We start from the raw sequence: 15422 nt of genomic DNA, 5'->3' as shown, positions 1-15422 counted from the left end.
ACGCTTGTATTACGTTCTATATTTACTAAAAGTGGCCCTAAAATTCAACTTTTATACTAAAAACGGCTTTAAATATGTTAAATTAACAAAATATATTATGACAGATGCTTTCGCGCCCAAAACGCTCTTTGAAAATTGTGTGACGTCACAGTTTATGGTTTGACACATAACTACATACACACGTAGAAGATACGAACTGTCAACTGACATTTGTCATTTGTTGTTTATCGCCTACCTGTCAACAGTGTCAATCCGAGAGTTGTGACGTCATCAGAATCTTCAATGACGTTTCGAGTTTGGTCACGTGACGTGTGCAGACAGATATTTTAAATTAAATATTTACAAAAATATGGTCATTACAGGTCCCCTAAAAGTAGTTTAACATTTATTGGGATACAATTCTGCCCTAAGATTTGTAGATGGAAACAACCTTATTCTAAAAAGCCTAAATATAATTAAGTTGCGTTGTTTTATCACAGAGTTTTTTACGGCCACCTCCGGGCTCCAGCATCATATCAGCTCGATCTGTACAATAATATTGCACTGTCATCCGACTTACATATGTATGCAAATTTTCAGCTCAATCGGAAATCGGAAAGTGGGTCAAATTTAGCTTTCAAATCTTGGATGCTCCCACACATACATACTAACAGGGTGCTTAGCCAATGTGTCAATCGTTAACGCTCCGTAGCGTAGCGTAGTCATCTCTCTCTATCACTCTTCCATATTAGTGCGACAGTGACAATTACGTTCGGTCGTCGGCGTCAACGATTGGCACGTTGGCTACGCACCCAGGGCTAGTTAAATCCATCGCGAGCGCAGACTTCTGGCCGAAAGGTGTGATATTTCGGCGGTTTCGTGGGAATCTGCCGAATCCCGCACCAGAACAGATGGCGCGACCGAAAACTGCGTCGTCAAAATGATATTGGAATTGTATTTATTGACAATAACAATATACATAATGGATATAATATATACAGATGATTACTATAACTAGCTTATATCTAAAATAGGCCTTTAACAAATGATATTTATATTTTAAGATTTTTATTATTGTATGTGTGTTAGTCTGTAAGTTATGTATATATATATTTTTTTTATTATAGGACATTATTACACAAATTGACTAAGTCCCACAGTAAGCTCAATAAGGCTTGTGTTGAGGGTACTTAGACAACGATATATATAATATATAATTTTTTATAAATACTTAAATACATAGAAAACACCCATGACTCAGGAACAAATATCCATGCTCATCACACAAATACATGCCCTTACCAGAATTTGAACCCGGGACCATCAGCTTCGTAGGCAGGGTCACTATATACCCACTAGGCCAGACCGGTCGTCACATATGGGCCATAGTTGCCTGAAAATAAATGATATTTAATTTAATTTAATTTTAATTTTAATAAAAACTTGTAAAAAAGAGGAAACAGTACCCCTAGTGTAATTTTAGTCGATAGCGAAACGTGACGTACGCGTTTGCGTTAAGTCTCATTTTGTATGGGTTTTTGAACAGCGCGCCAAGCGGGACGTTTTGGAAAGTCAAAAATCTCATACAAAATGACACTTAACGCTAACGCGGACGTCACGTTTCGCTGTAGAAAATATTTACACTAGGGGTACAGATAAATTTCGATCACAATAACACATAAATTATTTAGTACATGCATAAAATACAAGTTTTATAAATATTAAGTTAGGTACGTAACACTGTGGTGGTACTTATATACTTATAGGTTTTTATTTATACTGACAAGATATTCCAAAATTTTTATTGATCGAGCGTTACCGAAGGTCTTTGTTTCAGCTTGAGCAAAAATTCGTATGTCATATGTTCTCCTCTGCAGGTCGCATTTCTTAACCTTCTCGTGAAATTCTGTAATCAGGTTCGGTAGTTAAGTAGTTTTTTTGGCGTTTCGGTTTTTGGAATATGTTCAAAATGGCGGAAGTTGGCCTAAGGTACCAGTAGGGTCAATGGCATTTAAAACTACTCGTATTGTGAGTTTGCCGTGACTGATTGAAATAAGTTTTTTTTTTTACAAATTTTAAGCTTATCGCGAGGTCTAAAGTGTATTTCAATGCGACAGGGTAGATATGTATATTATTTTATAATACCCAGTCCAACACATATATATGTTAATCTTACAAGTAAAAAGCTACGAACTTAAGGTTAGCTTTAGCCTCTAAAACGCCATCTATTGAATATTTCACACACTGCTACAAAAATTGGTAACATCATCCTTTAAAATAGTTACGGACCTTTTAATATGCGCGCTCTTCTCAAGCTCTAAAAAGTGTATCTAAATTGCAACAGATGGAGCCGCCTACGAAAGCTTTTGATGAACTTTGAGATTGCACAAGGAGTTTCCAACAGTATCGAGCACGACATGCACGAGACGATTTCTCAAGTAATCCGTTATATCGCATCGAGATCGGATAATGCGAAGTTGGTATCATGTTAAGTTGTGAGTTTCAAGGTCACGTTTTAGGAATTAGTTAAAGATTTCTGTGGGGTTCCCTATTGGCTCGACTTAGTTCTTTAGACCTCAATAACTTGAAGGTTTCGAATTATATTTCAAACCTGTGTTCTCTAGAAACGCAGAGCTTTTAGAAAATCTGCGCATTTTTTTTGGGTGCATGTTTTTTTCATATCATTCATGCTTTAAAACAGATACATTTTAGAGAATACTCAAAAGTCTTTTATGCGCAGAATCTTATAAAACCTCTAGTTCAAACTTTTATTATTTAGTTTATAGGATTCCGAGTTTAAGTGAGACTAAAAAGATATGGATTTTATGAGTCTGAAATAAATATTTTTTATTTAATTTTATTTACAACTTCTAATTACTTAGTCTCGTCTTAGATTAATATGAGTGAAGATCGTATTAGTTTAGGTTGGTAAATACTAACTGACTTGTTCTTCAAATATAGCCTCGAGTTCTAACGGCTTACCACAAACAGAGAAACTTGCACATTCGAAAAGCAAATAACGTAATTTGGATTTTCGATGTTCACGATAAGGCGTCTGACCAACTAGGTCACATGTCACTGGTTTGGCTAAAAGTTCGACTTCATTGCGCTTGCGCACTGACACAGGAATCCACAGCAGAGTTCAATGAGTCAATGACTCAGCACGCTCCTATGCATCTCACTTATCTATACACAAAGAACCGATCTTTTTGTTAAGCAAATACTTGTCAAGTCGAGTATTGGATCGTAAGAGGTTTTTTAACACCAATTGAGATTTGTAACGTCATTGCATTTTGTAAAGTGATCTGTAATTAAGATTGAGGTTTTTATGTGAGGATTATAACATAATGTGATAGAAATCTTGATAAAAGATGAGTTACAAAATGAGCTGGAAATCTATCTATAAGAACAACAAATTAATACTTAAATGTTTAATTTTACAATTGGTTTGATTAGTATCACAGTACAAAGGTCTTTTACGGCACCATAGCTTTTATACGGGTAAATCAATTTGGATGCGTTTTTTTTTTTTAAAGCAGGTATTCTAGCGTAGGTTTTTAGACATCCAACAGTTCATCCATTTCATTGTGTTGAGGGTCTTTTATTGTTTTATTTATACAAAGTTATAATTATGGATTATAAATAATCAAGAAAATATCTAAGTTTCAAGAATCACTTCTTATTTTTTACAGATGTTTACTATTAAACAAAAGAAAACGTTTAATTTTACGAAATATGTTTGACCCAGGATTTTTCCATGTTTTTATGGGAGTTAAAGATCATATAATATTCAAAATAACATTTTTATTTCATAATAGCCGTGTTCATACAATCCTTAAATAGTCAACAAGTCGTATTTATTTATAATGGTATCCGGTTTGTGGATCAAATCTTTGGGGTTGCTTTGGTCCACTGAAATCTTCGCCGATTGGTGCTGAAGTGGATTGATATCCAAGTGTTTCAGGACCAGAAGTTACTCCAAAGCGACCTACATTCGTTCTGAATCGATCTTGTTGATTATTAGAGTCTCCATTAGGTTTTAAGGAGTATGTAGGTTTTAGAGTTCGGTCGAGAGCAGGAGCGTTAGTGCTGTAAATCGGACGTCCGGAACTATCAGCAGCTACAGGACTAGTCTTATCTCCGAAGCTGTAGTTTGGTCTGTAAGTCGTGCTAGGCACTTGACCGGGTCTGTGAAATCCAGGCCTTTTATAGGTCTCTCCACTAGGGGAGGTAGTTTCATAATAAGGAACATTAGTAGGTCTATTCTGATACTGTTCCTGACGTTGATTTGACGAGTCTGGCCCTGATGGTGGCAGCGGTGTTGTAGAGCTGAATACATTACCACCCGTTCCTCTATTCGGAGCGTCAGTGTTATAGAATAATTTGTTTCCGGGTCCTTGAGATCCTTGGTTGGAAGGTTCATTGTACACCTGATCAGTTTCTCCCTGGTCTTGGTATTGAGGGGCTACAGTCGATTTTGGTCCTCCGAAAGGTCGCTGAGAAGTTCCATATGAGACAGGTGTTCTAGTTGTCGAGAATCCTTGATTTTGATTTAATTCAGGGTTGTAACTGTCACCCTCCTGACTAGCTACAGTGGACTTTGGTCTTTCAAAAGGCCGCTGAGATGTTCCGTATGAGATAGGTCTCCTAGTTGTAGAGAATCCTTGATTTTGATTTGATACAGGGTTATAACTCTCATCTTCCTGCCCAGTCACGCCTTGCTCCTGATATCGAGGTGTTACTGTGGTTTGTGGCCTTCCAAAGGGTCGGCGAGAAGTTTCAAATGAAATCGGTCTCCTTCCTTCATCATGATTCTCTTCAGGGTTATTCTGCCCATAAATGTTACCGCCCTGGTTATAACCAGGATACTTCTGAGGAGGCATTGGGTGTCTCGATTGACCAGGCTTAACATTGCCGTATTGATCGATATATTCATTAGTAGGTTCGTCATCGCCATAAATGTTTTTAGTTAGGAAAGGACGCACGGTCGTCTGTACTCCCTTTTGATTTGTTCTAGATGGAAACTTGGTGGCCTCTTCTGAGCCAAACTTTCGTTGTGGTGGAATATATTCGTAACCAGCTTCCTTGTATGATGAGTCCTCTTTTTTGCTAGAAATACCTGCCTGTTGGTTCGTAGACGGTCGCTTAGGCTTACCAGAAATTTTATTTTTTGATTGAGAAGTTGCCGGCTTGTTTTTGCGGTTATTGATTACTAGCTTAGTGGCATCATCAGAATCGTATTCTTCATTCGCGTCAATTTCATCGTCGTCGTACGTATTGGCTTCGTCGTCACTGGCAAGCGGTAAAGTCTGACCAGTTATTTTGGACTGGTCTTTGACTTTCTGTCCGAATTTATTTTTCCTTGATGGGATGCGTGTGCGTGATTCATCTTCAAAGTCAGGTTTATTGTCCTGATTTCGTTCGTTATAATGTTCTCCAGTTAGTTCAGCTCCACTTTCAGTTACAGGCTTTATACCATTAACTCGCACGATTGGTCGTTTTTTACCAGACATATTTTTCCTGTTCGTTTTCTTAGATTCCGGGAGATACTTGTTCAGACCATGGAAGTCAGTTCTATTATTAGGGTCATCTTTGTAGTTCACCAGATCTGAATCGAAGTCAAACTCATCAGAATCTTTTAGGTCATCTTTGTCCTCAGGTTCTTCAAACTCGTCGTCGTCTTCATGTTCGCCGTTTGATGTCGGACGGTGACTGGAATTATCTTTATTGGAATTAACATCAGGTTTCATTGGTGTTTTTATTTCTTTCAATCGGTTCTGTCTATTATCTTCCACGGTTAAATTTTTGATAGGTTTCGGGCGCTTTACGCTGGGACGCTTACCTTCCTTGTAATTATTCTGATTGTAATCTCCATCATCCATGTCAATATCTTCTAAATCTGACTCATTTATATCGCTTTTTTGAAAGTCTGTCTCTGGTTTTAAATCCTCTGTACTTCCTGCCTTTGAACTTGGTCTAAAGATATTTCTGTTTTTTCCATCAAAACCATCTTCACTTCTTTCCGGAATATCTGCTCCATTAATCAAAGACACTGTCCTATTCTTTGGCCTGAACCTAGTTAATGGACCTTCGTATTTCATGTATCCGTATTTTTCTTCATTGTAAGAACCTGTAAACAAAATATTATTAGCCTTTATCGTAAAGCGCAAAACTTCGTAAAACGTAAAAATCCTACAAAAATATGCAGTTAATAGTTAATAGCACTGTTACACTATGTCACTGCAGAATTAATTTAGATGGAATCTAGTTACGTGTTAGGCAATTATTGTTTATCTTACCATCATCATCAATTCCGCCTTCCTTATCCAAGTTTGCTTGATCGATAACTCGTTGGATTGCTTCAGGGATTGGTGGCGGGGTCGGTAAATGGTCACCACGGGGTTGAAAACCATTTTCATCTGCCGTATAAACCACGCTATACACTTTTCCGTCATCGCCAGTGTAGGTGAAACCTCCTTGAGCTCTAGTGCCATTACCTACTTCTCCAGTTTCATCAGCATGAATACCATTAGATGTATCATAACTGTAAAAGTAACCTTCAGGGGTAAGTATGTTTTCATAGGATAAAATCTCCGCGTTTCTATCGCTCTCGGCCTGAGGACGTTCAGGTCTACGTCCACCAATGGTTCCAAAACCAGGTGTAGAAGCAAAATCTCCGGCTGGGTAAGTTCCCACTGTTGTACTCGGAAATCCTTGGCTGGATAAGCTTGGAGCAGTACCATAAATGGAGCCAGCTTGGGTCTGAGAACCAGGACGGTGGGTGCTCCCATAATTGTCATTTCCAGGTAATCCTTTTTGTGGAAATGCTACTTCCGTTTCAGGTGTAGCGATGTTATTACCGAACCGGGGTTGGGATCCGGGAATAAAACGTTGCGGTGCTGCTGTTGATGACGGGAACTGTTGATTGTAGACTGGACGCTGGTATTGATTCTGTTGGCTTGGTATACCTTGCTGATTGGTTCCTGGAGTAGGCGCAAGTGTTTGTTTATTTTGTGGGGCAGCGGAAGATCCTGGATAAGAAGGTTGGTTGAAAAGGCCGGGGGTGGAGAAGCGTTGGTCTTGGTATTGAGGAACTGTAGTTGAAGTCAGGAATTTCTGGTTTCCATACTGATTTTGTTGGGGAGATTCAAATATTTGCTGGGATCCGGGAGTTGAATAGCGCTGGCCATCTTCGTATTGTGAAGGGACGGTAGATGATGGATAGTTTTGATTACCTACAGGTTGAAGTTGGCCAGGAGTCCCAAACTTTTGTTGAGGAACCAATTGTCCTTGATATTGCCCAGGGGTCGAATAACGTTGTCCATTTTGATAGTAAGGAGCATCAAATGGTGGGAAATTCTGGCCACTTGGTCGAGTAGTTAGCTGTTGGCCAGTCTGGTATTGCGGGTCAGTCGTGGATGTCTGTGTATTTTGGCTTCCTGGATACTGGTACTGATTTGCCTGCGAAGGCACTGAAGATCCATAGCCTTCTTGTACGTATCCTGGGGTAGTAAAACGTTGCCCATCTTGGAATTGAGGCGCAACAGTGGATGAAGGTATGTTTTGATTACCAGGATATAGATTACCCTGCATACGAGAACCAAAAGGTCGCTGGCCAAGAATGAATCCCCCTTGGATTTGACTGGGGGTGGTAAAACGTTGTCCGTCTGGGGCTGCAGTTGAAGGGTAATTTTCATTCCCTGGATATTGGTTATGTTGAATCAATCCAGGCGTAGGCGCTGCAGTAGACGAAGGGAACTGGTTTCCTTGATACTGAGTGTATTGATTCTGCTGGCTAGGAACTCGGGATCCAAACACTTGTTGGTTTAATCCAGGAGTTATGATTCCTTGTCCAGTTTGGAACTGGGGTGATGAAGTTGACGACGGAAAGTCCTGATTTCCTGAAAATTGGTTTTGCTGATTTGATCCCGGGGTAGTCAACTTTTGAGGACCTTGGTATTGAGGAGCAGCAGTTGATGATGGAAACTCTTGATTTCCTGAAAATTGGTTCTGCTGGTTTGCTCCAGGGGTAGTAAATCTCTGACCAGTTTCGTATTGAGGCGCCGCTGTTGATGAAGGGAACTGACTTCCTACAAATTGTTTCTGGGCTTGCTGAGAGGCAGGTCCTGTTGGGCCAAATCGTTCATTTTGATATTGAGGTGCTGCCGTTGACGGTACGTTTTGGTTGCCTATGAATTGGTTTTGTTGATTGAAACCTGGTTGATTCACTGAGACTCCGTCTTGGTATTTAGGCCCTTGGGGCAGATCAGATGGGTAAGCGGAGCCATCTTGATTAGAACCCACTTGGCCAGGGGATTGCTTGTTGCTCACTGGTGGCAAATATTCGAGACCATTAAAATTGTTTGGGAATGGAGGTCTTGCAGTGGTTCCGTAAGGAGCTACAGTAGATTGGCTCAGTCCCGGTCGATATTGGTCATAGCTAGGTCCTTGGCCTGGTCCTCTGATTGGCTGTCGATAAATCTGCCCTGGTTGGATATTTGAGCCATTTACGAAGGCATTAGGCTGATCTAAGCCTTCATAACCAGCGGGGAAAGTAGTGGTCTGAGTTATAGCATACGATGTAGTAGTTTTAGGGACAGGGTAAGAGTTTTGGAAGTAGGTGAATCCAGGTTTCTGGCTATCCGGGGTCCTTGTTGGAGCTGGGCGTCGGAAAACGCCTAGTTCTTTTTCAGGTGTTCCATTTTCTAGCTGCGGTCGTCCCGTAGGTGTTTGCTTGGGAAATTCAAGAGGTACATCGATGTCTCCTGGACTACCTCCTGAATATTTGGACCCTGGTGGTGGAAGGTAACTCCTGTCTAGCTTCTCAGATGAAGCCAGGCCAGAGGTCAGGCAGATTATCTGAAAATAAATGAATACAAAACTTAAAAATAAGTATATATTTCAAAACATCAAAATATTCTAAATAACTGAATAATAATTTTTGATAATTGGTGAAAACCATACCACTTTATCAGTTCTTTTAAATTACGAAATCCAAGTCATGAGATGAGTTGCAAAGCGTACCCCAGATTCCCATGAGCCGTAGCGAAACACGCTAGGAAAATGATGAGCACTAAGTTCGCACTATTTCTCCATTTTCATTATTATGTCATATTTACCTAAATATTAAATAATAATTGCAATAAAGAGAAAGCATTTATTAATCCCATCAACGCATCCTACTATCGTAACAAAGGCTTCTAAGCCAAATACAAACTGTATTGTTCACAATCCATTGTCATATGAAATCGTTGCACTTTCATTTATTAACCCTAATATCACTGTACACTTCACGACACAAAAAGTATAACTCGATAGTAAAATAGTGTGAAAAAGTCCTGCTTGCTCCCGATAATAACACTGAAACCATATTGTTCGTCTTGCAGATCTGCTGTGAGAGAGTTTCCCGTCAGAGAGTATCAGAGAGAAATTGCGAAAATCATGGAAAAGTTGAAACTTAGTTATCGAAATGTTTTACATTTCCAAAATGAAAGTTTTCTTTTGTATCCTGTGAAATTTTCCTGAAACTTCTGAGAACTTTTTGGAAACTTTCCACGACTTCTGTCTCTTTAGTTTCGGCACATCTGTAGTCTTTAGTTTTATATATTTATAACACTCGTAGTTATCTTGACTTCTAACTTTAGTGCTCCTGGATTACGAGTATTATCGAGGAACAAGAAAGTTAAATATAAGACGAATGACAAAAACTAACCAGAAAGATCTTCATCTCAGATGTGTCTGCCACAGGATGCAGTTGAGATGTGTGCTGTCTCCCATCAAAAAATGTTATTTATACCATCCTTAAAATTTACCTCTAATGACTATTTAGGTGTACGTGTGGACGTGACAGTCGGACATACCGTGACAGTACCCTAATTGTAGCTGTCAAATCTGAGCAAGTTATTAAGAGTGTTTATTTTTTGGGTTTCGTCACGTTATTGTTGAGGTGGTCATGATATCTCTTCTTCAATCCCAAATTGGCTCAAATCTATCATTAACGCTCACACGATTCGAAGCTTTACACTTGTCGATATTAGAAGTGTAATCGCTTGTAAAATGAAAGTTACGTATAGCACTTTAATTCCAAGTTAGAGATGGGCATTATTTGCCTTGACATTTCCGTGGCCTGGAGTGTACGGTGACAAAGATCGAAATTAGCCCCGATATGTGACATAATGTAGGAAAGTGGTGCGATGTTTCTAAAGAATGGGATGACGGTTTTCGTTGCTAGGTGACTTAGATGCTCTACGATGCCTACCTTTGATATCAACTGCTTTTGTAAGCCATTTTTTGTAATTTTTTAGGGTTGCATAGTCAATTAGGAACCTTTATAGTTTCGCCATGTCCGTCTGTCTGTCCATCCGCGGCTTTGCTTGGTGATCGTTAAAGCTAGAAAGCTGCAATTTGGCATGGATATATCGGTCAATTAAAAAATAGGTTACCTTCCCTACACGAAAAGTGGGAGTGAATTTGGTGGTGTGGGGTGTCATTGGATAGGTCTTTTAAAACTAACAGGGGTCTTCAAGAACCATTTTTGGTAAACAATATTTTCAGAAGTAATCTGTCTAAAAGAAAACAAATTGGTATTCTTCTTACCATTAAAAAAAGTGAACGACGGCTTATTTCTCTTTCCTGGATTAACCATAAGTAACAATATTCCTACGTTTGATTTGTTTCGATTTTATTATTATTATATAGTTTTTAAAGCTTCTAACGGAATAAGTAGTTGATTGCTGGTCGTAATAAATTATATTTGACAAAGTTTTGTTTTGTAAAAAAGTCTCACACAAGTTTAGTATGGGTTGCTACCAAACATTGTTATTTGTGGTTGAAACTGTATGGGTAATTTTAGGCTTCTTTTAGTTTATTTTCATGCAAAAGCGTTTCAGCGTATGTCGACTGCAGTTTTTAAAGATTTTATTCCCGATTTAAAGATTTTATTATAACCAACAATAACATTTAGCGATCGTCTCTGTGCCTTATTATAAGGGTAAAAAGCCTAAAAATAGTCACTCTCTTGGTCAACTTGCAGGCCAATTCAAACGTACACCGACACCAGTAGGGCTAATATGGTCTTCTCTTTATCATTTGTCGCCATGCCTGTTACGTTCTAACAAGTATGTAAGCGCGAAAGTGACGGGCATAGTGACAAGTGATAAAAATGGAACCATGTTGCCACCGCAGATTGATATTTGTATCATATTATTTAGTTATCATGCGTCTCGCCTGTGCCAATACATGTACAGACGTACGAGCGAAATACGCGATTCCTAACTGAATGATATCATTTATCATTCATATTTTCATTCCGATCTTTCAAATTGGTCTGTTTGTTGGTCAACTTGGTCATCTTCAGAGACAATGGCATTGAATTGGGCAGAAGAATTGTCAGAGGTCGCCTCGCTCACGACGGACATAATCAATATGTCTCTTGTAATTGCTGGGCCCTGAACTGTGAACTTGTAAAGGGTTAATGCTATTTTGAAAAAATCATGATGCGTTTCTTTTTTTTCACACCATGAGTTGGGAGCCATTTCTCGAATGGTATTAGACTATAATAATATTAGTCCGCAAACCTCGAACGGTATTATAGTCTAATATAATTTGTATGCCCTATAACGCGTTATGTCGCCGGTCCTCCCGAAGACCTGATCACCCTGAGCGACGAAGCCATGAAGTGGCTGACTGGTCTATGTGTAGACATTTAATTAATTATATTGTCTCTATTTTTACGATATGTATGCCATACGATTAAATAAAATAAATAATTTGTAGGTTGCCATGGTAACCCATACGACTTGACAGTTCGTGGACTTCGAATAATAATAGTCTAATACCGTTCTAGAAATGGGCCCCTGGTAAGCAAGTAGCCCCATATATTACTCATGTGCCGTCAGTTTGTTTTCAAAATGGCGACAATTTCACATTGAAAAATTCGGAAACGTCTCATATTTTTGGATGGGGATCGAACTTTTCCGTTTCCAAAATGAAACTTCTCTATGAAATTTTCCAGAAAATTCTGAGATTATTTCAAACTTTTTATAACCTTTCCGAACTTGAACTGATGTTGATGGTGGATAATTAAAAGTCACTTTTTATCGATGAAAACTGTGTATTTTCACTAAAAAACGGATATTAATTACAGAGCGATGTTAACCGTGGAGTTGTTGAGAAAGAAGAGAGTGAGTGAGTCGGCGAATGGATACAGTAATAAAATCATTCGGTCGTATACATACATGGTTGCGTTCAGAAACATATGTTTGTTAACGAACATGCCAATCATTAACTCTCCGTAGCGTAGCCTAGTCATCTTTCTCTATCACACACCCATATTAATGCGACAGTGACAGATGGCATGTTGACTAGGCACCCTGTACCCCTTATAGTACTGTCAGCATGAATAGTAGCGGTTGAAACAACAAGCCAAAGTATCTGATTCACGTTCAAAAGTATATCTTTTGCAGTCTTAATTGTTCTACATATTTTATAGAACCGTCACTTTTTTAGTACGATTTGATCCATTGATATACGGCCCAATTTGAACAATTCTTATAAGATGCCACAGCGATACAATACCGATCTGTTAGTGTTTAAAGTGACATTTCTTCAACCAAAAACGTCACTTTTGACACTGACAGATCGATATCGCTTCGCTGTGAAATCTTTTAAGCATTGTTCGAATGGGCCGTTAGCCTCAATTCGTCCAACCCTTTTAATGGCGCTTTTACAAAGGATGATCTCAAATTATGGCAAAATATCAGGAAAATAGTTCGTAATGAGAAACACTACTAATATACATTAACAAATCACTTTGTCCGTCTTCGCGCTTAAACTGTTGAACCGATTTAGATGAAATTTGGTACGGAGGTAGTTCGAGGCAAGAGAAAGGTCATAGGACAGCGTTTAATGGCTCCTCTATACGATGTCCCAGCGCTGAACCAGTGAGATGGCCATGCGATGGTTCCTCCACACGATGGCCCAGCGCTAGCCTGCGAGATGGACATGCGATGGTTGAAAGCACGCACCATTCATAGAGCGTATATCATCAGCCATCAGCATGTCCATGCACTTTTGAACCCTACTGTATATGTAGATGCGCACGCACCACCGTGGCCATCCTATCGCCATCCCGCCGCGTCATAAGCCATCCGATACTACTACCATCTACACGCTGGCCCATCTTAGTGGGCCAGTATGATCCTGTAAAGGAGCCATAAGAACTCGCGGGTAGAAGCTAGTACTTTATATCGCCGTAAATAAAATACCACCATGCCTACACAAAAGTTTTCATTATACCAACGCCTAGAAACCCTTAAGTATTCAATAAAATTACTCACTGTAAACAGCTTCGCCTTAACTTATTTATGAATGAACGCGCGACATATATAAGCTTACACGATGATGTGAGCGTCATTCACACGCCAACCACGCTCCATTGTTCCGATATGGGAAATCTATTCATTAGTTACATATCGTAGTGGCAAAATGACATAATTCTGTTGACATACTATTATAATCCATGTTTGCATAACTTTAGAGGCTAGAATCATTTGTATTCTCATGGTCTGTTACAGATTTTTAAAGATTGGGTCAAAATCCTTTTCGTTGTCTTGTTTTTGACCACTCTATATTTCCGTCTTCTATCAAATAAATAAAAAAGTCGAGTGCTATCGCATGTACAGATTCCCTATAGATAGTCACATATATACGGGACGTATGGCAATACCAGCTATACAGCGTGGAAACGCTGCTAGTATGGAAGGTAGAAGCAAGGAACAGTCTCCATATACCAAAATCTGTCCGACAAAAAAACATAAATCTGTGGGCCTACAATACCTAAAATACTTGAGACTTCACTTCACTCCGTCAATAACGCCTAGGTTTTTAGCTACTCTAGCGCTATTCTGGAGAGATTTGGAACTATTATTTATAGCTAAAAGCTGGACACTTTTGCAACAGTTCTGCCCAAGGAGATTCTGTTCCTTGCCTCTACCTTCCATAACTGCTAGTGTACGAATAATGGGGACTTTTGGGCTGGACACGATTCGGGTGTTCCTTTTTAAATTACTTTGTTTTAGAATAATTAACATAGTGGAAAATGGCGAAGCCAGTTGCGGATAATTTGATGATGTTTGTGTGTAATGACGACTGTTGTTGATTTATGGTTGTACCCTGACGAAGCCTACGTTGCGGATTTGAATTTGCCAACCTATTAAATTAATTAATTTTCATCACACTTGCTCGAAAAAATCTTATTTCATGCAGGTGTACTGAAGGACAAAGGCCTATATTGTTCCCGGGGAGTTATGGATTGTGAAAAAAAGCGATAACTCTGAAGGTAAATATAGCTTTTTTTATTGCATCACTAATTCATACCAACCAAGTAGGTATAAATGAGTTTTACTTTTAAAACACTGACTTTTATAATTTATTTTTATTGTTTACGTAAAAAAATATTTAATTTGATTAATTTAATAGCCGTTTGAAATATTATTACACAATTTTCAATCGTGGCTGAATGCCGCATAGGTGCCTTCGATGCCTAACCTGTTAAAAGTAAAAATATGGCGGACGAATGTATGAAATGTCACCGTTTTTAAGATCATTTCGCTTAAAATTTAGTTTTTCTTCGCAAGTGTGATGAAAAACATTGTGTATAACTCCGGGGGTAAGTATCGAGTATTTAATGCACTCCAGCCTGCGGCTATCGTACATCTAAAGAACTCGTTTGCAAAATTTCACTTACCCTCTCCTTGCACAATGTACTATAATGTTTAGCGTTATCTACTAAATGAAACCAGGTACACTACTGTGCGGGATTTAGAGTCAAAGTGTCCTTATAACTCTACGCCCACAGTAACAATGCTACTAGACGGCTGCATTAATTTTACGATACTGGTGGAAGGATGGTTTCATAATTTGACATTATAGAAGCCGTCTAAGCTAATTCTGCAACGAGTTGGTAAAGCAATGTGTAAGTTGCAGAACTTAGAAAGTTTCCGTTCAGTTTTCAATTTATTCAGTTATTTTTAAGTAGACTGTCATTTGATTTGACTTGAGATTGGCATTTGTAATTTCTAGTAAGTGATTGTTAAATTGGAAGTGTATTGTGAATTTTTTTCTAATAATTTTGTAAATCTGTTGACATTGAAATTGTATTTTTTTATAATTATCTTCAATATTTATTTTAATATTAATAGGTACAATGTAGATAATTTTAATTATTAAGTAATTATGTTCGACACAATAATTATTGTTGGGAATGAATAAAAAAAAATCGGGTTTAGGGATTATTACTTACCGAATTTCACCTTCCCACACAAAAGGAGTTTCTTTCTCATTTTACAACTATGTGTTGGATTGTAATGAAACTTTGTACATACACGGTGCCTGTGAGCATTGCGAGTGATTTTAACAATATATTCCTGATCATAGTTAAAGAC

The 15422-nt window shown here is 38.5% G+C and overlaps 1 protein-coding gene across 1 annotated transcript; it reads right to left on the bottom strand.

The window, feature by feature from the left end:
• Nucleotides 1-3836: 3836 nt before the first annotated feature.
• LOC133527862 (uncharacterized) lies at nt 3837-14813 on the bottom strand. Its single transcript, XM_061865055.1, has 2 exons — nt 6279-14813; nt 3837-6109 (listed from the first exon to the last, which is right to left on the bottom strand). The coding sequence occupies exons 1-2, from the start codon at nt 7570-7572 to the stop codon at nt 3837-3839; spliced, it is 3567 nt and encodes a 1188-aa protein (XP_061721039.1). The 5' UTR covers nt 7573-14813.
• Nucleotides 14814-15422: the final 609 nt, after the last annotated feature.

This window comes from Cydia pomonella, chromosome 18, assembly GCF_033807575.1.
Source record: "Cydia pomonella isolate Wapato2018A chromosome 18, ilCydPomo1, whole genome shotgun sequence".
Taxonomy (NCBI): Eukaryota; Metazoa; Arthropoda; class Insecta; order Lepidoptera; family Tortricidae; genus Cydia; species Cydia pomonella.
Note: the sequence above shows the minus strand (reverse complement) of the source record. Positions and strands in the feature narration are given on the sequence as shown.